We start from the raw sequence: 26,729 nt of genomic DNA, 5'->3' as shown, positions 1-26,729 counted from the left end.
ATCAAGAACATATGACGTCTACTTTCACAGAAGACTTTTTGCAATAATTGCTAGCCCTGTGTTGTATTAGATCAGGAGATTTCATCATCCTAAATCACTCACTATTGTGCCCTTTGACCTATGGCTTCCTATCTTCTTTCTCCTTCCCATTTCTTGAAAACTACCATTCTCTGTTTCTCTCTGTGTTTGTTTAATTAGATTGTATTTGTAAGTAAATTCATACAGTATTCAACTTCCGGTGCTTGCTTTTTTTTTTTCCTTAGCCAGACATCTCCCAGATTTATCTGTTCATTTATGTTCAACAAATAGCAAGATTTATTTGGGGATTCTCTTAGTTACGTCTGTATCTTGGCTAAGGTAAGAGATGCTGCAGTGAGCATAGGCTATCTTCACGAGGAGCTTATTGCATTTACTTTGGTTATGTACCAAAAAAAAAAAAAAAATGGAATTGCTGGATCATGTCGTGTAGAAGTTGTATTTTTACATTTTGTGAGAAAGCTCTCTATCATTTCAGTAATGGCCGCACAGGTCCTCACAGCAGCATTCTCTGTTCTCCACACCCATGTCAACACTTGTTGCCGCTTGTCTTTTTATAGCTATCCTAACAGGTGCATGGTGGTATCTTTCTGGGGTTTTAATTAGCTTTTCCCTGATGGTTAGTGAGGTATTTGAATGTCTAAGTATGTGTGTTTGTCATTTTTTCCATTGAAGGAGGGTGGTGCTTAATTCTTTGGCCATTTTTGAAATTAGTTTATTTGGTTTTTACTCTCAAGCTATGAATATTCCTCGTGTGCCTTGAATAGTAACTCCTCAATTTTACGTTTTAAGATGAATTCCTGGGCTTTTCTGTGTTAGCACACAGTTTCCAAGTTTTCTGATGTCACTTCCACCTGGTTGTTCTGAAGGAGAAACTTGCTAAGGACTCAGTGAATAACATGAGTGTTCTGGGCAGATGTTTCTAAACTACTAGGAATCCAGAAGGGTTAACAAATATTCTAGAAGATTCAAGCATTTTCAGACTTAGTAATTTTACTTTAAGAATTAGTCATAATGCTGGGTGTAGTGGCTCGTACTTGGGATCCCAGCATTGGGGAAGCTGAGGCAGGAAGATTCCAGTGAGTTGAGGTAGCCTGGACTATATAATGAGTTCTAGGCTAGCTTGCATTACAGAGTTAGACCATCTCAAAACTAAAACAACAAAAGCGTGCTTCTCAGGTGACCCTTTCACTCTCTGTCCTTTTCCAGCGTCCTGAGGTTAGCATTATACTTCTCCAGTGGAGCCCATGACTTCTGATCAGGACACTAAAAGTTGTGGCTGAACCGCAGGCACAGCGAGTCCAGGAGGGCAAGGATAGCTCTCATCTGGTAGGTGGTGTGTGTGTGTGTGTGTGTGTGTGTGTGTGTGTGTGTGTGTGTGTCTGTGTCTCTCGGGGGTGGGGGGGGTGGGGGGTGGGATGGGGGTGGGAGGAGGCCACGGGCATCCATTTCTTTTTCTGATCTAGAACTCTACATTGGATGTAAGAGGATTGTTAGAACAAGTGTATCAAATAATAACAGTTTTACAGAGGCAAAAGGACTTCTTATTTATCCAGTGTTCCTGACTGAGATCCCTACATTAAGAGAAACACATTTGCCAGTGGCACACGCCTTTAATCCCAGCACTTGGGAGGCAGAGCCAGGTGGGATCTTTGAGTTCAAGGCCAGCCTGGGCTACAAAGTGAGTTCCAGGAAAGGCACCAAAGCTACACAGTGAAACCCTGTCTCGAAAAACAACAACAAAGAGAGAGAGAGACAGACAGACAGAGACAGAGACAGACACATTTATTTAGCAGTTAGAGGTAAAGACCTACAGAGCAAACTGTGCTCCATCTGATAACAGAAGCACACTTGTACAAAGATGGTGTGATACGATGGTAATTACAGGAACTTAGGCCTGCTCAGGTTTGTCTTGGCATCTGTGTGTGACATTGCTGTCTCTAGTAAGAGACTGGACCACCCTCTGAATGAGGGTCTTGCGACCTATTTTCAAAGGAAAGTCAGCTTGTTTTATGTTGTACTTAAGAAAGTAGTGAAAGATATTCTGCAACTCCTTCAAACAGCAAGCTCTCAATATTTCAGACTGAGCCCTGTCCTTCTGAAACTGTACAGCTTTAGTAGCAGAAACTAAAAGTACTGGGTCAGTAGTTCTCAGCCTTCCTAAAGCTGCGACCCTTTAATAATCCTCATGTTGTGGTGACCCCCAACCATAAAATTTTTTCATTGCTACTTCATAACTATAATTTTGCTGCTATTATGAATCATGGATATGGCACCCCAAAGGGATCACAAATCACAGGTTGAGAACAACTGTACTACTAGGTGATACAGAAAACAAAAGACGCCTGTGACTTTAGGTACTTAAAGCTTTGTATCAAGAAAATGCAATTTGGGGCCAGTAAGTGAGTGAAAACAGTTGTCACATAAGCCCGACAATCTGAATTAGATTCCCATATTCCACAGTGGAAGGAGAGAAGCAATTTGTGAAAGTTGTTCTTTCATATGCACACTGTGACACCCACCCACCCCCCACACATAGTGTAAACATATCTTAACACACAAATAATAATAAATAATAAAAGAAAATGTGGGCTGTAGACATGGCTCCATAATTAAGATTACTTGTTGCCCTTGCAGGGTACCTGGGTTTGGTTCCCAGCATCCACATCATGACTTAAAAACCATCTATAACTCCAGTTCCAAGGGATCTGACCCATCTTCTGATCTCCATTGGTACCAGGCATGCATGTGGTACATAGACATCCATGCATGCAAATCACCTAGATGCACATAAAATAGCTTTAAAACTAAACAGCTTACTAACATCACAGGAATTATAGTAAAGTATATTTGAAGAGTTAATTAGGATTTTATTATACTTTTTGTTTTGGCTACCTTTGAATTTTAATCCTGGACTAGAAAGATGGATCAATGTTTAAGAGTCCCCAGCACCCACCCTAGGTAGCTCATAGCCTCTTGTAACTGCAGCTTCAGGCCATCCAGTGGCCCCTGAGGGCACCTGCACATAAGTGCAAATACATACATGAGTGTATATATAAATAATCAGTCTTTTAAAATGTACTGGGTGGTGATGGCACACACCTTTGATCCCAGCACTCAGGAGGCAGAGGCAGGTGAATTCAATCTCTGTGAATTCGAGGCCAGCCTGGTAGTCTACAGAGTGAGTTCCAGTACACCTAGGGCTACACAGAGAAACCCTGTCTCAAAAAACCTAAACAAAAATAAAAACAAAAACAAAAAAGAAATCGAATCCTGTGAAGCAGTAATATTTGAAGTTTCTAAGTAGTATTGGGAAAAGTAGCTTTTTAAAATCACCCCAGTTGAAACTACCAGAAATTTACCTAAAACTTCAAAAATTAAACATTTCAAGGCTCTTCTGTTCCTGAATATACTTATTCATAAATTTCCTTTGCTGTGTAAAAACATACATTTTTAAAAAAAATGTGTTTGGTTTTACTTAATTACTATGGTTTGAAATTATGTTTTCTTTATATTAGAATGATGGAGTTTTTGATGCTTTCAATTTTACAGATGAATGGTCCTATATCGCAAACCACTTCTCAAACAAGCTCCATCCCAGCTTTGACTCAGGTAATTCATTTTCTAGATTTATCACAGATTGTCTAGCCACAGCCAAGAGTGCCAGATATGGCATGATCCCAAATATGTATTGTTAAAAAAAAATTAGAAAAATGTAGATGTTTCAAAAAGGAGGACCCATTTGACACTGTGCTCTTGAGTGTGTTATGTTGATATTGTCTCTTTTTCACGTGGAAGTGTCAGATATATTAATCTCAGGTATTCATGATAGTGTTCTCAGTTCATCTGAATTCTGTTAATTGTGTGTGTATATGACTAGCTTTACATTTTGATGATTGTTTTTTAGAGTATGCAAGTCAAATTCTAAGTAATAAGAGAATAAGGAAACAGCTGAATATTTAGCTCTGTTGATGGAGGATTTGCCTCCCTTATAGGGAGAGATCCTCAGTACTGTATCAACTGGGTGTGCTTGCCAATGACTGTCATCCTAGCAGGAGAGGCAAGAAGCAAGGGTTCAGGTCTAAATCCTACTACCTTCCTGCAGCCAAGTTGCCTCAGTGTTCTTAGCGGAACTACTTTGGCCTCAGGGCCATTTTCTGTTGTAATGATTCTGTTGCATTTCAACATAAATGAGCAAAGATGCTGTTTGAGAAAGATGTGTAAGAACAAGTAATATTAGTGGAAGTGCTTGTTTTTCTGGGTAGTGCCATGTCTTTTCTAATCGTGATATGGAAATTTGATTCTTCTTCTACTAAACTGTAGACAACTCAATAAAACCTGAATTATTTCATAATGATCTTAAGCATTTCATTACATTTAATTATTCCTTATATGTATATGTACACACACGTCTGCACATGTCATAGCATGTGTGTAGAGGTCAGAGGACAAATTAGGGGAGTCAGTTCTCTCCTTTCACAGTGTTAGTCCCAAGGACCAAACTTGGATTGTCAGGTTTGGCAGCCACTGCCTCTACCTACTAAGCCATCTTATTGGCCCAATTAGAAATAATCCTTTAAAACTACTTAAAGATAACAAGATAAGAGAACTTAACCAAAGGAACTGTCTTGGGATGTAGCTCAGTGGGAGAGTGCTTGCTTGGCTTATGCAAGGCTATGGTTTAACCTCCTGCACCCCACCCCACTCCTTAGCAAATTAGGCCTTTTGATGATATTGTTTCTGAGTGAATGTTTAGATTAATTACTACATGTCTGCATATTGAATAAGTAGGCTCACAGTCAGAAAGCTTGATGGTCTGAAAATAGCCAATACTTGCATTTGGTTTAAAAAATGACAACTGCCTGCTTTTAGACCAGTATTTTACAGTTTAAATATCTTTAGCAGTATATAGTGCTTTTAGGATTTTTTTTTTTTTTTTTTTTTTTTTTTAAATTTTTGGTTTTTCGAGACAGGGTTTCTCTGTCTTTTTCTTGTCTTTCTCTTTCTTGGCTATCCTAGAACTCGCTTTGTAGTCCGGGCTGGTCTCAGACTCAGAGATTCACCTGCCTCTGCCTCATGAGTGCTGGGATTAAAGGCATGTGCTACCACGCCTGGCAAGATTAAACTTTTAAGTAGCTGTAGCATGTAAAATGTATTCTTATTAGCGTGTGTGTGTGTGTGTGTGTGTGTGTGTGTGTGTGTGTGTGTGTGTGTATGTGTAAGAGTGCAAGTGTACTTGTGCCGCAGCAAATGTGCAGGTCGGACGTTCCATCCAGGCATTGAACTCAAGTTCTCAGGTTTGCACAGCAAGCACCCTCGCCCACTGTGTTCCTTTGCAGTCTAGTAGCTGTAAATGCTGCAGTTACTGGTGTTGTTTTCTTGAAAGGGAACTCTTCAGTGGCTACTGTCTTATGAAATATAATCCAGGAGATACTGAAACACTGAAAAAACAAAGACTAGAAGTTTGAAATTTCTTCTGGCTATGCTTATAACTTGAGTTGTTTTTAAGAATTAAGTTTATGAAAATAAAAAAAAAAAGCCACATGTATATTTCTGCCCCCCTCCCCCTCGCTGCTGTTCTGCACCTTTACATTCCATGTGCCATTTGGATTTCAGCACAAGGAGTCTGATGAATGCCAGGCAGGGCTCTGTTGTCATTAGGATTTGGATTTGAGTGGCAGTAACATGTGACTGCTGTGCAAGGAGTTATTTTTGGTACTGTGTATTGGCTTCTTTTCAGAAACGATAGCAAGTTAGTGTGAGTTGTATTTGTAGAAGCTCAGAAAAGGACAAGCATTGTGATGTGAGTTTTTGAACTTTCAATATGGGCTGTTGCTTCAGCAAAGAATTAAGTAGTGACAATGACAATGAGAGAATTGGCCTGTTACAAAAATCTGTGGAAGAGAAGAAACCGGAGAACAAGATAAGTAAAACTTTATCTTCATTATTTGATACCCTTGAAGGTGAGGAGCTTCACAATGTTGAAAATGGACCCAGCCGAGCACCCGCTGGTGTCAGTGTGTGGACTAGAGTTTTTACAAGGTCTGGGCACAAACAGGATCATAGATCAAAGCAGTCACTGAATTCTAATTCCTCTCCCACATATGAGTTCTTTCATGGGTCTGAAAATTTAGATGAAGGTGACAAGAGTTTAGATAATGTTGTTATTGAAGAAAATTCTGAGATTGTCAGTGACCCACTGTGTGTGAGTAGTGATGGACAGGCTTGTTCTGAAGATGATCAGCCTTCCTCACATGTGCCCATGCCTTCTGACCAGCAGGAGGAAACTTTTGTAAGTGACCATCTGCAGTGTTACCTGGCCACTTATAAAAACTCTTTAATAGAGAAAGAAAAAGTACTAAATGTTCAAATCAGTAGTTTTAATGAGAATAACTCTGTAGATTTTTCTGCTGGAGAGTTGCAAAGTAAAAGCCATATTTGTGTTGGTGACAAACACTGTAAGAATTCAAGGGAAAGCAAATTTTACAGTATTTGTGCTATAGATCTGGACTGCCTGAACATGGAAGAGGAACTGTACACTCCCATGTATGTAGCAGCTGCAGAAGAATGTCATTCAGCTGTCACTTACGAAGTTTTCCAAGTGGATTGGCCCTTAGATAACGGGGAAGAATATGCCGCCTCAAATGCCATACAGAGGGCAGGAGAGTTAAAGCTGCAGCATGAAGAACTGTTACCCCAGGATGTCCTACGCCCCTGTGAAACAAATGAAGCATGTATCGAGAAAAGTGAATGTAGTTCTGATATTTTGGTGGACCGTGATCCATCTGATGAAGCACACATCGGTGACCTGCAAGCTGAGTCTCTGAGGGCAAAAGTTTGTGCCAAATTCCCTAAAGATCACACAGAACATCGTACATTACATAATACTGGCCTACTCCCTGAATTAAATATTAACATAGGCAGTGACTCATTAAAGTGTTCGAGTGCTAGATCTGAAGAAAGAGAGAGCAGTGCTTCAGGAATAGGAAGTCAGGTGGATGATTCACTTGTTAATTTACTTAATGACATTTCATATGTTGATGGGAATGGTGAACCTGAGGCTATAACAGTTAGTGCTGGCCAAAGTTTAAACTCTAAAATGGAAAGAGAGCCTGACTCTGGAAAGTTATTAGAAGGCAATGATTATTTTCACATCAGTGTTAACAGGCCAGGTAGGATCCTTTCCTTTGGTCTAGATAAGATTAATTTAAGCCCCAAAAGGCTAGTTTCAGAGCATTCAGGTAATGAGCATCTCCCAGTTCATGCTAATCTCAGAGAAGTTGCCTTGAGCAAACCTGCTGGCCCTCATCCTATACCCCAAGGGGAGCCAGTGCTAATGAAGGAGCATCACCTGGGGGATGGCAGTCCGGAAACTGGAAGTGTCCAGCGGGCAAACAGAGGTGAGATATTCTTGTGTTCTGAAAATGGTTCTGCTTATCAAGATGAAGCTAAAAGGAGCATTTTAGAGACCGAGAGCCATTGCAAGAAGGAGTTGGAATGTTGGTATCACACAGACCTCTGTGTAGGTAGTAGGGCAGACAAGGCTCAGACAGAGGCCCATGATTTAACTCAAGTGGAATGTGAACCAGGCACAGAAGGGGTGGTCCAGAAGACAGATCTGCTGAAGCTTGAACTTTCACAAAGAATACCAAGTGACAAGTCTCATGATCACTCCAGATCTCTTCAGGGCCCAGAAACACCCCCTGCATTCATTTTAACCTGTACTGATTCTGAAGCAAGGGAAACAGCTCTACATGATAACACAGGAGATAAAGGACACGTGAAGAGCTTAGTTGGTGCAGTATATAACCAATCTAGTGGGCCCTATGTACTAGAAAAGGCTGAAAAGGTACCACAGAAGGCTAATTATAGAGAGATCAGTGAGGAGGACATAGAAAAGTCAGATGCTAAAACAATCTTTCAGTGGGAAACAAGTGTTCTTAAATGTAAAGTCGTGCCCAGTGGGAACACGGTAACTTGTATTGGTTCTGACATAGCAGCAGATCCTCTTTGTGAAACTAATGAGATTGAAAATAGTTACAAAACTGATGGAGTGAATGAATACCCAGACCTTACTGTTGTGCCCCCTTTAAACCACAGTCCAGTGTCACATGCCAAGGAGTGGGTTAATAGTGACAAAGGCCCAGAACTGCGTTTCATTAACTCTGAATCAATTAAAGAAGTTTCTAATGCTGTTGGTAACAATGCATCGGAATTGAGCAAACAAAAACTAACATGCAAAGAAGAGAAAGAGAGACTTTGTTTGGATAAAGACAGTATTGATCCTGACAGCACTCACTGCTTAGGCCCACGTCACATGAAAAGAAGAAATGCCCAATCTACAGTTAAAGAATTCACTTTAAATGGAGAGAAACATTTTTCAGGAAACTCTGAGGCGACTTTAAGAAAAATAGCATTATGTGACACTTCTGAGGGGTGTTCCTCTTTTATTAATGTTGACTCAATACAAGTGGATATACCTGCAGCTACTCCTGGTAATGCTCCCCAGGCAATTCCTGCCATCCCAGCAGATAATAAAGAATGTGCAGTGCCAAGTGGTGACTGTGTTGCATCACCTACAGAGGACGTCCCAAATGTATCTGAAAATCCTTCAGAAATGGATTGGCACAGGATCCCAGAAGAATTCTATGCTCATTGTTTGAATAAATTTTCCTATTACCCGATGGGAGGGCTAGCAAGTCAGGCACTTTCAGAAGGACTGGCAGGTGGGTGTGATAGATACCAAGTGGGCTATCTCTGGGCTAACACAGCCACAGAAAACATGACAGAAGATGCACAGATTTTTAGTGAGGATCTACACAGTAAGCCCCCGTACTTAGGAAATACTTCATTTTCATTGGAACAGACCCCTTATCAGCTGCCAGTGTCAGAGGATGGTGTTGTTTGGGGATGGCAGAATAGAGGTGGACAGTTAGTAAGTATGCTGTATCAGTGTTTGTTGTGTCATGCCCTGGCAGTCCTTCCCTTTTGATTATGTTTATTACAATTAGTTAATTCTAGGTTGTAGGAAGTCTGGATGCTTTTGTAATATTGTGAATGCATGAAGCATCAATCTAACCTTTTTCAAATGAGAAATATGAATTATTAATTGGTGTATTTAAGCCAGAGTTTGTGTGTAAACTGTTGGTGCTGAAGCATGCCCTACTAATTACCCTACACAGTGTTGTGCAGACCTTTTCGTATGGATACTGTTTTGCTCAGTGTTCCTTACCCTTCTGAGAGGGGTTCTTGTCAGATGGACAGTGTGAGGAATTTCAGCAAGTGTTTGAAGTCACTGACAGCATGTCACACTTACAGAACACAAATGCATTTCAAGCGTGTTTTCTTTTTGTATTGTGTCTAAGGCAGAAAAATCTGCTACTTATAACTGGCCCTAAAATCTTAGTTTGAGTCAAAATCACTTGTGTCCTGACCTCAGTGGTTTGGAGGGAAGCTTTGCTGCTGATGTTGGGTAGCTAACTTGAGCATCTTTCTAGAAGTTCTCTAGTGAGTGCATATATTATTCAACAACAAGAAATCAATCTTGTTTATTATACAGATGTATCGAGGCATTAGTAATGAAAGAACATATACTTATCCCTTTGTATCTGCAGGGGATTGGTTCTAAGAGCCTATGATACCAAAATCATTAATGATAAAGTCCCTTTTTTGAGGGACTGTATTTGCATAGAATCTATATGCATTCTCCTGCATACTTGATATCATTCTAGAATACTTAAAATATCAAATATCATGTAAGAGCTACGGAAATAATTGTTATACTATGATGTTTAGGGGAATAGCAAGAAAAAATTGTATGTATTTAGTAGGGATACAGGGTTTTCCCCAAAATATTTTTGATATGTGACTTGTTGAATCTGTGGATATAAAACCCATAGATACAAAAGACTGACCCAAAATAAGATTTTTTTTTTCTTTATTCGGCAAGTAGGTTTTTTTGTTTGTTTGTTTTGTTTTTGTAGTAATTTTTATGGAATCATTAAGAAAAGCTATTGGTAATAGGAAGGAGATAGATTTCACTCAAATATTAAGGAAAGAGTTGTAAAATGGGAATCAACAAGTCATATAATTGAAAGAATTGCTTATTGGTCTTGTCTTGCCTGCCTTTCCTCTGTGCCCAGATTATTTTTGCACCCACATTTGGGAATGTTACCTGAAAAGTTAACCTTCACATTCATTTGTTTTTCTCCTTAAATAGTTGTAGAAGACAAAACTCTAAACAATTAATCTTTTAAGATAATATGCAAAGACTTTTATTTAAGTGTGTACAATTAGTAGCTATTGCTAACTGCTTGGTACATTTATGCAAAGTGCACACTGAGTGCTGTCTTTATCCTTGTGGCTTTATGCAAGATGCATACTTTCTGTTTTAAATTGTCTTTTCAATTAGGAGATTATGTCCAAGCAGTATGATAATTTCTGGTATTACTGTCTTTAATGTGTTGCCTTAATTTTCAAAACTTATTTTCAAAATCTTGTTACAGACATTTTAAAACTAACTTCATATTGAGCTGCTGTATCTCTGCTTTGCACTTAAAGGGCCAGAGGTAACATTGGTGTGGCTCAGAAGTCAGGACAAGTGCAGGAGTACAGGCTTTCTTAAGGTGTTCCCAACTCTTTGCTCCTTTACCTCATCTATTTTAGTTTCCCCATTTCCTTTTTCTTCTCTGACATTCCTCTAGTTCCTATTCAGCAACCTGCTGGTGAGACCATTCTGTCTTATATCTGTAAAATACAAACTTGTCAGTCAGTACTTTTTTTTTTTTTTTTTAATAAAGCATAGCATCAGAACCTCATCCTGATGGTTGATGCCTCATCCTTCAAAGAGAAGCAGTGTTGACTTTTATGTACAATCACTTCAGAATGTGGTAGCTAAGGTCAATTTGCTTTTTTTTGGGGGGGGGTTCGAGACAGGATTTCTCTGTGTAGCTTTGGGGCCTATCCTGGAACCCGTTCTGTAGACCAGGCTGGCCTCAAACTCAAAAGAGATCTCCTGCCTCTGCCTCCCGAGTGCTAGAATTAAAGGCGTGCACCACCACCACTCAGCTTGCTTCTGGTTTTAATGACTGTTGCCAACACACAAATTTTCAGGGGGAAAAAAATTCTGGCTCAGCCAGACAGTGGTGACATACGACTTTAATCCTAGCACTTGGGAGGCAGAGGCAGATGGATTTCAGTGAGTTTCAGGCTAGCCTGGTCTACAGAGTGAGTTCCAGGACAGCTAGAGCTGTTACACAGAGAAACCCTATCTCGAAAAACTGAGAAAAAGGGGAAAAAAAAAAATTCTGTCTCATAGAGCAAGGCAGATGAAACTAGAATTCTTATAATCCTTTACAAGTTTCATACACCCACAAGCAAAAACCATGTTTTAAATAAATAATAGCAGGTTGGTCTTTAGTAAAAATATTTTCATGTGAATTTGGAGAAGTCAGTTCTTGAATGTTTTGTGTTTGCTGATATTAGAGCACAGTTTTCTAACTACCATCATTACCATTAGCAGATTATCCAACCTTTCTCATTCTTAGTTCTCCTGTGAAATGAGGGTAGTGGTGATACCTGCCTATTAGGCTTGATTTGATTGTAGTAGGAGTACTGGATACAGTGAGATCTCTGCTGTTAGTTGTTATTACTGAATCCTAATCAACTCTTCAAAATTGTATATAGCAGGCCTCCTATCTGGCTTGGATGTAACCACTTAAGGAATAATGGTTTCTTTCTTTCCTTTTTTTTAATTTTAATTTCTCTTTTTTTTTGTTTGTTTGTTTTTGTTTTTCTGTGTCACATTGGCCATCCTGTAACTTGTCCTGTAGACTAGGCTGGCCTTGAACTCAGAGATTTGCTTGCCTCTGCCTCCCAAGGACTGGGCTTACAGGTATGTGCCACCACCACCCAGAAAATTTCTTACTTAAGATTTATTTTATTATTTTATGTACATGAATGTTTTGCTTGCATGTATCTGTGCACCATGTGCATGTCTGGTGCTAGGGAAGGTCAAAAGAGGTCTTCGGATTCCCTGGCACTGGAATAACAGGTTGTGAACCACCACATGGGTGCTGGAAATCAAACTCTGGTCCTATGCAAGAGCAACATGTGCTCTTAACCATTGTGCCAATTCTCCAGGTCCCCCCACTTAAAGATTTATTTATTTTATGTATATAGGTGTTTTGCGTGAGTGTATGCCTGTCTCATGTGAGTGTAGTGTCTGAGGAGGCCAGAAGAGAGTGTCAGATCCTTTGGAACTGAAGTTATTGTTATATATGATGTGTGTGTGTGTGTGTGTGTGTGTGTGGTTGTTAGCTGCCCATGTGAGTACTGGGAATCAAGCCTGGATCTTCTAGAAGAGCAGCCTGTACTTAACCTCTGAGCCATCACTTCAGCATCTAAGATGTAATAATTTCTTAACAGTAGGGTCTGAGTCATTTGTGAGCTAAAACTATGTCACTTTATGGAAAATGTAAATTTCTTGTGCTATTACTCATGCTAAGTATTCATTCAGCATAATTCCCAAGCACCTTTCTACTATTTTCTGGTTGCTGCTGGACATTAAACACAGTGATAAGCAAAGTGTGTCTGGTGTCTGCCACCTAAGAGTTACGTAGACCACAGACACAGTCCAGCTGTGGACACTGTGGAAGACTAACTATACCATGCTGTAATAACTCTTGAGTGCTGCTTGTGGGCAATTCACAGCCTAGAAGCCATGTAATCTGTCTTTATAAACTACAGAACATGTATTGTTCCTTCTGGTCAGCTGCAAAAGGCACTAAAAATGAAAATGATTAACATTAGTTGGTATTGGGAATTTAAAAAATGTATAGCATGTGCATATGACAAGAATCTGTTAATATATTGAATGAAACTGAAATAGGAAAGGTTGATTTTGTGGTTTGGGGTACTGGGAAGAGAACTGGACCTAATCCAAAAGGTGATTTATATAGGTAGTCAAAAAGGAATGAGAATAAAAGAAATAATAGGGTTCTGATGATAGTTTCATGAATTCAGCCTCGTGAAAATTGTATACATTAAAATATGTGAAATTCTTTAAAAAGATGTAAGTTATACATACCTCAGTAAAGCTTTTTAACACACATCCTCTGTGTGTGTTTGTGTATGTGTATGTGTATAACAGGCAATGTCTTAGTCTCTTTAGCTTTGTAGGTGCTTATGCACCAACCATTGCGTTCTGATTGCTTAACACAGTGCTTCCATAGCCACATTTGTGAGTATGTAGGATGCACTTATTAGATGGGTGTGTGAGAGAGAAGAGATGAGATTAACCCTTTGCAGAAAAGCCAGATGCCAAAGATGAATTAGACGTCTAGTTGTGGTTGTAGAATGGGTGTTTTGTGCTTCCACTTACTCAGAGGAGAATTCTGGCGTTTTGGAAATACTTAACCAAAATAAAGAATTCCAGATGGGTACTCACTAGGCATTTGTTTTGTGGGCATGGTGTTTTAGTTATTGCCCAGTGAGTGGAGGTAGCAGCAGGTCAGAGTTGCTTCCAGAGTATGAACATAATTTCTATTTGACCCAGAAGCCTTCTACTTGCAGTATCAGAAACAGTTCCAGGGTTTTCACTGGTGGCTTCCCTTACCTGAGACAGTGTGGATTTAATTTACCTGTTTGTAATTACAAATCTACATGCTTCCTTGATACAGCTCATGAATGGTGCTTCATGTGTTACGGAATGCAGAAATGAGCACTGTCTATGCGGAACCCAGGAACAACACAGCCTGGTTAAGTTCCCATCTTAGAACACTAAGTTTGAGGTACATCCAGGACTGGGACCCCTTGTCCCTTCTTGAGGAGGCTCTACTTCGTGGTACCATGGCTGGAGGTGTAATTGAAAGGCAAGCGGTTTGTTGAAGAAGTGCAATGGCAAATTGGAGTTAGTATTTGGGGAAAAAACTACCACTGGCATGTTTTATTTTTCATTGAGTTGGGGAAACATTCAGGGTTTGTAAGCAGAGAAAGCTAGGTTTTTATGTCAGGAAAAAAGCCGTGGAAATGGAAAGTAGACACTTAGTGAGGGGATATTGTAAGTTGTAAAGTGCATGAGCAGAGGCTGTAATCCCCAAAGGAAATCCAAGGGTATGCTAGATTGACTGACTGAAGGACAGAGGTGCTGAGGTGCTAGAAACAGCAGGCAGCTGATGTGTCTGGAATTGAACAAGACCTAAGAGGGGTCCTGTAAGAGTGCTCTGATACTCTGAACTGGAAACCTTTGGATGAGGTCTCCAGCATCTGAGCATTGGGTGCTATTGTTATTGTAACGTGTGAGTTAATGATTTAATGAGCACTCAATGTGTACCAGCCTTGGTGCTGAGTGCCTTAAGCCAGTAACTTCATCATTTTATTTTTTAGATTATGAATATCTGAATTTCTTTCTTTTTTAAAGTACCGGCAAATAAAAAACTTCATGCAGATTTAACCAGAGCCTACTATAAACCTGAGTGAACTGCTCTACAGTTAGAATAGCCATTCTGACCCTGTGAAGCTTCACATTGGATTTTACACTTTGACTACCAAATAAATATACTTTCATGCAGTTATCCACCACCAAAAAATGAAAAATTCTGCCAGGTGATTGTGACACATGCCTTTAATCCCAGCACTTGGGAGGCAGAGCAGGCGGATCTCTGAGTTCAAAGACAGCCTGGTCCACAGATTGAGTTCCAGGACAGCCAGGACTACACAGAGAAACCCTGTCTCAAAGAAACTAAAAAAAAGAAAGAGAGAAAGAAAGAAAAGGAAAATTTCTGTTTACTTTAAAAAGTGAGACCGGCTGAAGTCACTTTCAGGTGATGTTTATAGAGATTAAATAACTACACAGCTGTCAGTGGGATGTTGGACTCAAGCCCCAGTGGTGTTAGCACAGGTGAGAGCCCTGCACTAGAAGTGTCAGCATCACCTGCAGCCCCCTGTAGTAGCTCTGGGGAGTTGTTCTGAAGCTGCCACCCCGCCGCCGAGGTGATAGGGAGGCTCTCTCAGGAATGGGAGCTAGTAGCTCTGCTGAGAGTGTAAGGTGTGTGTAGCTCTGTGAGAGTGTAAGGTGTGTGTAGCTCTGGGAGAGTGTAAGGTGTGTGTAGCTCTGGGAGAGTGTAAGGTGTGTGTAGCTCTGGGAGAGTGTAAGGTGTGTGTAGCTCTGGGAGAGTGTAAGGTGTGTGTAGCTCTGCTGAGAGTGTAAGGTGTGTGTAGCTCTGCTGAGAGTGTAAGGTGTGTGTAGCTCTGCTGAGAGTGTAAGGTGTGTGTAGCTCTGGGAGAGTGTAAGGTGTGTGTAGCTCTGGGAGAGTGTAAGGTGTGTGTAGCTCTGGGAGAGTGTAAGGTGTGTGTAGCTCTGGGAGAGTGTAAGGTGTGTGTAGCTCTGGGAGAGTGTAAGGTGTGTGTAGCTCTGCTGAGAGTGTAAGGTGTGTGTAGCTCTGCTGAGAGTGTAAGGTGTGTGTAGCTCTGGGAGAGTGTAAGGTGTGTGTAGCTCTGGGAGAGTGTAAGGTGTGTGTAGCTCTGGGAGAGTGTAAGGTGTGTGTAGCTCTGGGAGAGTGTAAGGTGTGTGTAGCTCTGGGAGAGTGTAAGGTGTGTGTAGCTCTGCTGAGAGTGTAAGGTGTGTGTAGCTCTGCTGAGAGTGTAAGGTGTGTGTAGCTCTGGGAGAGTGTAAGGTGTTCTCCTGCCTTAGTGGATGCTCTAGCTTTCTCCTGTGCTTCAGGAGCTCTGGCTGCTGCTAGGAGAAGCTTTAATGTTTCTGTCTCTTGCTTATGTGCTTGGAACCTTATAATTAAAATGTTTCCCTCTACATTATATTGAATTTGTAAATCTATAAATTGGGATTTGTGCTAGGTCACACAGGAAATGACTGGTTATACAGTTGTGAGATTGAACTTGGTGAAATGAAGGAGTCTGTCATTTGCAGTGTGTAACAGCTTTGTGCTTAGAAGAAACTAAGAGTGACTTAGGTGGAGTTCTGACTACATCAGCTTTGTGTCTTTTTGAGCCTCATTTCATCCCAAAGGTGTGTGTGAATAGCTAGGCTTGGCCTTTTAATCCTATGTTCTCTTAACATTAATTTAGGTTTTTTGTTTTTTGTTTGTTTGTTTTGTTTTTACTATAAACTGACAAAGCAGCATTTGGTTGAACTTAGGATACATATATATGTGTGTGTGAACATTTTTTCTAGGTCCCAACAACTAAGGTTTCAGAGCTAAACCCTAATGCGAAAGTATGGGGGACTCATATGTTACATTTGGAAGCGAGTAGTGCGGCTGTTGGTGTGAATGCCTCGTGGGAGGAGGCCCCCGGTCATCCTGCAGACTGCGACCAGCAGGGTGAGTAGTGAGCCTGCTTTTAAGTCTGCCTTCCTTAACATTTTAATCTGTCTTCTCCATTCACATTGTGTCCTGGTTTGTGACAGTATTTAGAAGCGGCTCTCAACCTGTGGGTTACCACCCCTTTGAGGGTCAGACAACCTCTTCACAGGGGCCAGCCTAAAACCATCAGAAAACACAGATATTTACATTAGGATTCATAACATAGCAAAATTACAGTTATGAAGTAGCAATGATTAATTTTATGATTGGGGGTCACCACAACATGAGGAACTGTATTAAAGGATCAAAACATTAGGAAGGTTGAGGACCACTGAACTAGAGCCTTGGAAGCTTTTACAATCCAGTTAAAACTTAGAGTGACCACCAATGTAAGCTTTATTTTAAGGGGAAGTTGTTCTTCTAACACAGGCTTTTGGGATAAACTTGCAATTACAGGATTGGATACCAATGGCGATGGTGACAAAAGTCATGAGAATGTCGCACTGTCAGACTTAGAGGAGGCGGACCAGACAGACATGAGCACTCTGGCTCTGGATCATTCGGAATATGAACCTCTGCCTGAAAGTAATGATACGGGTAAGCAAGTCTGCTTTATGGATTTGTTTTACTTACTTCAATTTTAAAAATGAGTTTCTTACTCTGTCTTTAAACAGTGTGCTTTTCTTTTTTTTTTTTTTTTTTTGTTTTGTTTTTCGAGACAGGGTTTCTCTGTGTAGCTTTGCGCCTCTCCTGGAACTCACTTGGTAGCCCAGGCTGGCCTCGAGCTCACAGAGATCCGCCTGGCTCTGCCTCCCGAGTGCTGAGATTAAAGGCGTGGGCCACCACCGCCCGGCAACAGTGTGCTTTTCATTGCCTCCTTTTAATGTTCCTTGAAACTAATCGATTCAGAAATGAGACCCTGGAGGGGAAGGTGTGCTGGAGATTATCAGTTAGCTTCAGAGACAGATAGCTTCGAGTTAGGAGAAGCACAAGGTTGTTGACAGGGTGAAGTGTTGAGATGGACCGAGATGGAGAGTTAGTGCTAGAACTGAGGGTTAGACATGTTGGATGGGCCGAGTGTTAGTTACCGAGATTATACAGTGGTGGATGAAGCAAATGAAGCTTCACTGCAGAGTCTTGGAAGCCAGATGGTTTGACCTGTGCCCCTTTGTCAGTGTGGTGAGTGGCAGGAAGAAAGTAAGAAGCTTAGGGAAGGAAACCTATTGAACACATTTTTCTCTTTTTTATTTTCGTTTTTTTATTGTTGCACTGTGTAATTGCCTTAGGTTTTAAATCAAGTCCTGTCTCCTCAGTCTGCATTGCTCACTGTCAGCTTTTGGAAGTATAGGGAAGCATTGTCTTAGTGGGCAGGAAATGGAGTTGGCCGACCCGAAGATGCCAGTATGAGACAGTGTTCCACAGAAACTACATTTAGTTTAAGACTATCAGTACGACAAAATTCAGCATTATCACTTAAGTGGGTAATGTGTTTTATAAGCACCAGGTCTGTTTTAAACTATGTTAGAGCCTACTGCTTTAAATCTGTGGTCAATTGGCATGGGAAAGCTTGCCCCACCCCTCACCATGGAAAGAGCTGGCTCCGCCCCTTGCCTGAGAGAAGTGGTCCCAATGGCCTGGATTAATGAACTCAGCTGCCGCTAAGGCACACATCCAGGGCACACCCCAACATCTACCCCATCTTTGACCTTCTGGAGTGTGTGAAGGGACTGAACCTAGCTGCAGGATAGCCATGATTCCCGGCAACAGCAAGCTATCAGAGAAGAATGTCGGTGGGGGGTCCAGTATTGATGGTGTGCCAAGGCCAGAGGCCTTGAGATTGACCAATAACTCATTACGCAGTGAACATTTTCAAGTAAAGCTGTTTGGACAGAGGGATGTACTGTGATGCACAGCAGCTCCCAATGCCACTAGGATGAAGAGGTGGGAAAGTCCGAGGAGCAAAGTGTTTTTCTTTTTCTTTTTTATTATTATTTATCTTATTTTTATTATTTTTGGCTTTCTTTGGTGGGGGCGCTGCAGGTGGGAGGGACATACTCAGAGGGACTGGGAGATGAGTGGGATTGGGGTGAGTTTCCAATCAATTAAAAATAACAATAAAGGCTGGGTGGTGGCGGCGCACGCCTTTAATCCCAGCACTGGGAGGCAGAGCCAGGCGGATCTATGTGAGTTCAAGGCCAGCCTGGGCTACCAAGTGAGTCCCAGGAAAGGCGCAAAGCTACACAGAGAAACCCTGTCTCGAAAAACCAAAAATAAATAAATAAATAAATAAATAACAATAAAAAAGAATTTTTTTTTTATTTTTTTGAGGCAGGGTTTATCTGTAGAATTGTGCCTTTCCTGAAACTCACTCTGTAGCCCAGGCTGGCCTCGAACTCACAGAGATCCACCTGCCTCTGCCTCCCGAGTGGCGTGCGCCACTACCACCCAGCAATAAATAATATTTTAAATGTGAAAAAAAATCTGTAGTCAAATGAATAAGGTAAGAACTTAAAAAAGGAAAAAAAAATCACATTGGTTTCTGGCAAGTATGAATTAGCCTTGAATTTAAGTGATTTAAACCTCCATATAAGCAAGGGTTCACCAGCATGTAGCAATTTGATTTGATCAGCTCCTCCTTATTAACCCACCACTAATTGGTTAATGCCTCAGAAATGACAAAACATTGGGATAAACCAGAGTGATGGTGAGGTTGACTTTTTGATGGCAAAACAAGGGAATGCTGGACTTTTAAAGTACATTTCAAAAAAGAATAACAGGTGGGGATCCCAATAGTAAAATCAAAACCATCAAAAATAATTTAAACTTTGGACTGTGTCTAAATCTCAAACTGGGAAAAGAAAGTATGCAAAAGATACAAAATAGGTAGTATCAAAAAAATAATGTGTTAAATATATCTGGAAAGTCTAAATTCAAAAGAAGTTGGTTCTTTGTAAAAGGAATAGTTAAAGCTATTCTTTGAAATAAACAGGAAGACATGAGTTCTCTTTGGAAGCCAGGGTATGTGCCTATGTGAAATGCTCATAGGTTGTGGGAAAGCGATTCCTTGTCTCCAGTCTTGTTTCTGGTGTGATCTACAAAACCTAGTCAGTCTGTAAAATGCTGACATGCGCACTGGTTCGACCCCAGCACTGTGGAGGGAAGCAAATGAAGGGAAGGGTAAGGAGAAAGGACCGGTGAAGCCCTCTCCACTGCAGTGGGTCAGCAGTTCCCAGGAGCTCAGTCAGCCACTCTCCGAGCAAAAAGAAAGAAGTTATTCTTTAGACAGTTTAGTATATGTATGTACTGAAATTTGGATCCCCCCCCCCCATTACCTTTTTGTCACCTCTCTCCTCTGAAACTCTTCTTCCCAGTGACCCTTCTGACCATGATGTCTAATCTGCTGTTGGATTTAATTAGGGTCACTTCCTGAACATGAGTTGAGGCTTGTCACTGGGACATTGGTAGCTTCTCTGAAGAAAATAGCCCCTCTCCCACCACTTCTGGTTTTGTTGTTGTTGTTGTTGTTTTTCGAGACAGGGTTTCTCTGTGTAGTTTTGGAGCCTGTCCTGGATCTCACTCTGTAGACCAGGCTGGCCTCGAACTCAGAGATCTGCCTGTCTCTGCCTCCCGAGTGATGGGATTAAAGGCGTGCGCCACCACCACCTGGCCTCCCAGCACCTCTTAATGATGAGGGGATAGCTTCACGAATTTCTTTCTCCCATTCATAGTGAATGAAATGATAACAGGCTCAGTGAGGTCAGTTCAGTGCCATGTCATGTGCAGAAGACACTGTTTGGCAACACTCTTCCCCAGCCTCTGACAATCATATCTCCCCCCCCCCCCCCCCCCCCCCGAGACAGGGTTTCTCTGTGTAGCTTTGGAGCCTATCTTGGAACTCGCTCTGTAGACCAGGCTGGCCTTGAACTCACAGAGTTCAGCATGCTTCTGCCTCCCGAGTGCTGGGATTAAAGGCATGTGCCACCACGCCTGGCGAGATTATATTTTTACCTTCCATGTTCTGTTACGTAATCTGACCACCCTTGGAAGAGGTGCTATAGCTGTCCCATTTAGGGACAGGGATTCCACAGTCACTTACTCGCCACATTTTATCAGTTTTCGGGAAAGGCGTTACTTTTTTTGAAAAGTGGTTTTACATTCACAGCAGAATGGAACAGAAAGTAAGGTACTGTTTCCATATGTGCTTGCCCGGACACTGTGTAGCCTCCCCCACTGTCAATACCACTCCCCAGAGTGTTGTGTTTTACAACTGATGAGCCTGGGTGGAAACATCATTATCACCCAGAGTCCGTGGTTTACTTCTTGGTATTGTACATTTCAAGCACATAACAACATTTGTTGTCAGCATGTAACATCATGGATAGTCCCACTGCCAAAGCAGTCAGCTGTGTTTTCTGTAACAACCCCTCTTCCCCAGCCCTGGGCAATCACTGCTTTTGTTTGTTTTGTTTAGAGGGTTTGGTTTTGTTACTTTGTCTTTGTAACCTTTTTTCAGGATACCAGAGAGGAATCATTCACTGGGTAGCCTTTTCAGCCTGACCTCTTCTGCTTAGTAATATGCATTTGTGGTCCCTCTATGTCCTCACATGGCTCACTGCTATTTTAGCCTGAATTATTCTAGCAAAGCCCAGTTTATCCAGTCATTTGTTCAAAGATGGTTGCCTTTGGGGTTTAACAATAACTAATAAAGTGATGATGCACATTAGTGTGCAGGTTTTTATGTAGATATGTGAGATTTTGAGTCCTTTGGTTAAACATCAAGGAGTATGATCACTGTATGGTAAAGTATGTTCAGTCTATAAGGAGTCACCAGCTGTCTGCATGGTGCTTGTGCTGTTTCAGCCTCCTGTTTTGGTGCTTTGTTGTTAGGCGTGTATATAGTAGGCCTTATCATATCCTCATGGAGATTTGACTTTCTATCATTAAAGCAGTTTTCCTTGCTTTAAAGTCTCTTCTTTCTGAAACAAATATAGCTGCCCGTGTTTTCTTTTGATTAATGTAGTCTTCCTGGCTACATCTCCCTAGTGCTGGGATTTCCAAAGTGTGCCACCATGCCCAGCTTTTCCTATTGGTTTCTTTTTTTCCTTTTCTTTTTTTCTACATGATGAAACATAGAGCATGAAATTTACCATCTTAACATTGTGTGTGTGTGTGTGTGTGTGTGTGTGTGTGTGTGTGTGTGTGTGTATTTGCTGGGAATAGAATATAAGTACGTTTAAGTACTAAGCATATGTTCTTCATTGACCAAACTCTCAGCTCCTTAACTATATATAAATATACAGCTCAGTAGTACTGGATACTGTTGTGCAACCATTGCCATTATGTGACTTAAAATTCTTTGTATCTTATAAAAAGCTGAAACTTTGTACCCACTAAAATAACTGTCCATTTCTCCTTCCCTAGCCTCTGACAGGCACCAACTCTCTTTTCTGTCTCTCTAATTTGCTCACTTTAGGAACCCCATAAAGTGGAATTAGACAGCATATATATTTTTGTAATTGGCTTATTTCATTATTGGCTTAATATCCTTAAGGATCATCTACACTGTAGCATATGTCAGAATCTGTTTCCTATTCAGAGCTGAATAATAATAGTACTTTTTGTTGTACCACATTTCTTTATTCACTTGGAGTTGCTTCTACCTTTTGGATATTGTGAGTGATGCTGCTGGTTCTGCATTACTAATCCCTAATCAAACAGGATTTGCAGATACTTTTTCCCGTTTTTTTTGTTTTTGTTTTTGTTTTTGTTTTTGTTTTTTTTGTGTGTGTGTGTGTTGCTTTACTTAGTTGATAGTTGGTGTACAAAGTGTCTAATTTTTATGAAGTGCAGTTTATCTGTTTTCTCTTTTGTATCCTGGGCTTTGCTATGGCATCTGTAATAAGGTAGAGTCCAATATTCTGAAGGGTTTTTTTTTTAATTTATGTTTTGCTTTCATCTAGGAGTTTTATGGTTTTGATTTTTTTTTTTACGCATTATAAGGCTATGCTGTCCCTTTCATTCTTTTTTTATGTGTATGTGCATATGGACATGTGTATAGGTACCCACAGAGGCTAAAATAGGGCATTGGATTGCCTGGAGTTACAGGCAGTTGTAAGGCACCTGACATGGGTGCTGAGAACTGACCTCTGGTTCTCTGCAAGAGCAGCGTGTACTCTTAACCTCTGAGTCATCACTCCAGTCCACCTCCAAACCATTTCATTCTTCCTGCATATAGATACTGAGTTTTCTCAGCACTGTGGAAAAGACTGCCTTTCCCCTTTCGACAGCTTAGCATCCTTGTTAAAGATCATTTGACCACACACATGATTTATTTCTAGGTCTTTCATCTATTTTTGTGTATTGCTCTGTCATTATGCCAGTATTACCTTGACAGAATTGCAGAGGCAGAAGAAAGGATAGCATTTCAACAACTTACACTGGAAGAGTGGTATAGCCATATACTAGAAATAAAAACAACCTCATTCATGTTTGATACCATACATAAAAAATTAATTTCAAGTGATCATAGATTAAACAAAAAACCTTAAGCAATAAAATAAAACTTGCATAATCTTATATTAAGATTTCTTGTGTATGACCTGTAAAGGAAGACCAGTAGGAGAAAAACTTCATAAATCCAGCTATATAAACATTTTAAATTGCCATTGCAAACAGAGGCAGTATCTGTAATCACATATCTGGTAAGGACTTGCACTCAACAAAACTCAGCAAAACCGCCCACTAAGAACCTGAGCAAGTAGACACAGCAGCACTGAGGATGTCTGTGGACATGAGGGTGCTTGAGCTTCCGGTGCCACAACTGAGGGCTCCGGAACTAACATATCTGCAATGCCCTTGGCTCTAGGAAGAAGAGTAAGCTCAAGGCTAACTAGAGAAGTGTACAGAGAGGTGAATAGAGAGCTCTGTCTTTAGGAGCCAGAGCCACAGTAGGAAATCTGAACTGTGGTTGGTAAATTTCTAAAGGCTCAGGCTGCACCGACGAGAGTTTAAAACTCCTGGAAGCCTAGTCATAGGATTGGCACTGTTATATGAATTTTACCTAGAGCTTACACAGAGCCTCAGACCGTTAGAGACAGTTCTTGTGCTTCTGGCTAAAGGAAGCGGGAAAGCCCCATTGTCAAGTATGTCAGAGCACACTGTCCACCTTGACAGCAGTTGCCCTCAGAAGGAACTACACCTCACATCTAGTCTTTTCTGTTCTCATCTTGTGTGATGTATTTACCACAGACCTAAGTGAGTAGTGACACATTTTACCTAATGTCTTTTTTCCTGTGCAGGATCTTGCCTTGACATTTAGTCATTATGCTACTTGGGCTCCTCACTCTTAACAGTTCTCAGACTTACTTGTTTTTGGTAATCTCAACAGTTTTGAGGAGGAGCAGCTATGTGTTCTGTGATACAGTCTCCTGTTTGAAAGTCTTCTGATGTAATTCCCATTACCATGTTTATATTTGGAGTAGGGAGACGTCCATAAAGATAAAGCTCATTTTTATCATGTGACACTTGGTGACAGTGAAAGAAACTTAACATTGTGGTTGTTGACCTTGATTACGTGCTGAAGTCACATTGATTTCTTAACAGTTCTGTATTTAGGGTTGAGTGGCTCATACATACCTAGGAAATTAATGTTTCATTTATTTTATTTATTTTTTATGTTTGTTATTTTTAAAAAGAAAATAATCTCAGTCCCTAGAGCTGCATCTTGCTGGTGGTAAGTCATTTGGAGTCTCACTGATGTCACTCAGTCCAGCAGCCTGTCCTCATATGAGCACTTCTCTGTCTCTACTGCTGACTGCCGAATGGTCATGAACGTCCTGCACTGCTAGATCGGTTTCCCTCGTGCTTACATAGCACACCTCTGTCCCTTCAGCTCGGTCCTTCAGAAAGAACAGTGTTCTGTGCTAACTGTCCCAGTATCTCAGACTCCTGATTCGTCCTTCCTGAATCTCTTCAAGGCTCATGGTTGTCCTTACAGTTTGAGAATTGCATTTATCCAGCTCTTTAAAAACCTTATTCTGGCCAGGTCTGTTTTGGGTTTTGGTTTTTTTGTTTTGTTTTTTTTTTTTTTTGTCCAACCCCCCCCCCCTTTCTTTTTTTCCCTCCTTGTGATACTAGTGAATGAACCTTGCGTCTCTAACATCTTGGAAGCACTTTACCCATGAGCTATATCTCGCCCTGGTTTAGAAAATATCTATTTTTTGTCGGTGTGTGAATGAATGCATATATGTGAATATGTGTGTGTGCATGTGTTGTACATGTATATACATATGACTAGAAGCCAACTCTAGTGTAGTTCCTCAGGAGGCATACCAGGTCTCTCAGTGGGATCTGGGGCTTACTGATTAGGTTGGAGTAGTTAGCTAATAAGCTCCAAGGATCTACCTGTCTCTGTCCCAGCCCCTCTCCCAGCTAATATTGGGATTACAAATGTGTACCATCACATTTAGCTTAGTTACATGGGTGTAGGAGTTGAACTCAAGTCCTTGTATGCTTACACAACAAGCACATACCAACTAAACTATCTCCTCAGTCCCCTATGTCATTTTTAGTTGGTAAATCCTTCATACCACTAAATAGTTTCCTTCTCTTCCCACCCCACCCCCCATCTCCCACAGTCTACTTCACATATATATCTGTGATAGTCATTATGAGCCACCAGATGCAGCTCTGCAGCCACGGGCTTTCCTATTGCTTCAGAGGAAGGTTGGAATGCCCTGGGGCTAAGTGGCAGGTCTTTTGTCTTTCTTACTTGGCTTCAATACACTATGGTTTGAGTGCTGAATGATGGTCTGCCCTCAGTGATTGTGTTAGCCTCCTGATTATACTGTTGTGACTTCACTTGGAACCACGGTGGTCTTTCCAAAATGTTACCCCCAAATTGGTTCCCAGAAACATTCAAATTAAAATTCAAGCAGCCTCCTTGGTGTGACTCACACAAGCTTCATTTTTTGACTTTCTTTTTTCCCGAGTTCCTTTACTCCTCAGTTTTGCCAGCCTCCTTACCGTCTGTTGACTTTACCTCTCAGGGCCTTTGCCTGGAACTTAACTTCCATTTTCCTCACCTTCCATGTGGGGCAGCACCATGCTGCTCTGGCCCCTTTCCAGGCTGTTTTCCTCTGGGTCGCTTCAGTCTCATTATGCTGGCAGTGGCTCCTTTATAGCTGTCCATTGTCTGCCTCTCTCAATAGAATGTTGGCCTCTTGAAGGCCAATGTTGCTTCATTTAGGCTGAATTCACAGTTCCTGTAACAAGTAAATATCTCTTCAGTGGGGAGAATGGAATGTGAGTTTAAATGAGATAACCAGGGCAAGTCTCCAGATCAGGGATTGACAAGTCATGTCTTCACTTTCAAGTCTCAGGGTCTTGTTTAGTTCCTTGGTTGTTTTAGCAGTTTGGTTTCTTTCTGCTAGTGAAAATGGATTTTGTGGAAAAAAGCTCAGTATAACACTGTTGTAAACTGTCTGTTCTAAATTCTCCTACTTTGACGTTGCCTTTTCATGGTCTTTAACCTTGACTTTTAGAATACAATGTCTTTTGTGTTTGCTTGGCTGACTTACGTACGAACACTCTTCCAATGCCTTTCATCTCTGTGATATTAAGTCTAGTTCATATGTCCTGAGTGCTAAGGGCGTCAGGGGCCTTCAGCCCAAACTTGACTTTACTCTGCCAGAGGCCCTGCCTCTCCTGCTGATGACTGTGACCCCATACACATAAATAACCTACACTGCCACCAAACATCTGAACTGTTTCCTTTGGAGCAGAATGAGCTTTTGTCTGAGAATCTGACTTCTTTGGTGTCTTCTCACGAGGACTCTTTAATAAGATGGTTTTTAGCTTGTCCCTTTAGCTGGGAATTGGAAGGCAAATTTAAAACTCTCCCATAGAGCCTAGTTCAGAAGGCCTGTGTGTCAGCAATCTCCAAACTTCCTTTGTTTCCCTCTGCAGTGGTTAGGTTTCACCTGTGTTTATCTTTTTTTTTTTGGTTTTTCGAGACAGGGTTTCTATGTGTATAGCTTTGAAGCCTGTCCTGGAACTCACTCTGTAGACCAGGCTGCCCTCGAACTCACAGAGATTTGCCTGCCTCTGCCACCCAAGTGCTGGGATTAAAGGCGTGCGCCACCACCGCCCAACTGTGTTGATCTTTTCTTTGTTCTGATTCTTTCCTTGTATTTTACTGTTACTTAGAGTCAGTCAGTGTTCTTGTCTGTTACCTAAAAAGTCCTTTTTGAGGTAAGACAAGACACCAAGGAACCTTGTGCCTACTATTTTGTGATGACAAAGTTACTGCTAGACTCTGTTAATGAAGTTTAGTCATTGTTTGCTCAACTTTTTTAGGGGAAGTGATTTGATTTT

General features: G+C 41.1%; 1 protein-coding gene across 1 annotated transcript in view; it reads left to right on the top strand.

The window, feature by feature from the left end:
• The first annotated feature begins 1,283 nt into the window (after positions 1 to 1,283).
• Positions 1,284 to 26,729, top strand: part of Larp4b (La ribonucleoprotein 4B) — a 55,045-nt gene continuing 29,599 nt past the window's right edge. Inside the window, 5 exon segments of the mRNA XM_059263428.1 lie at positions 1,284 to 1,304; positions 1,306 to 1,365; positions 3,589 to 3,648; positions 16,226 to 16,373; positions 16,812 to 16,952. Coding sequence (XP_059119411.1) covers positions 1,284 to 1,304; positions 1,306 to 1,365; positions 3,589 to 3,648; positions 16,226 to 16,373; positions 16,812 to 16,952 — 430 coding nt within the window.

The sequence above is a fragment of the Peromyscus eremicus genome, chromosome 5, assembly GCF_949786415.1.
Source record: "Peromyscus eremicus chromosome 5, PerEre_H2_v1, whole genome shotgun sequence".
Classification (NCBI taxonomy): Eukaryota; Metazoa; Chordata; class Mammalia; order Rodentia; family Cricetidae; genus Peromyscus; species Peromyscus eremicus.
Note: the sequence above shows the minus strand (reverse complement) of the source record. Positions and strands in the feature narration are given on the sequence as shown.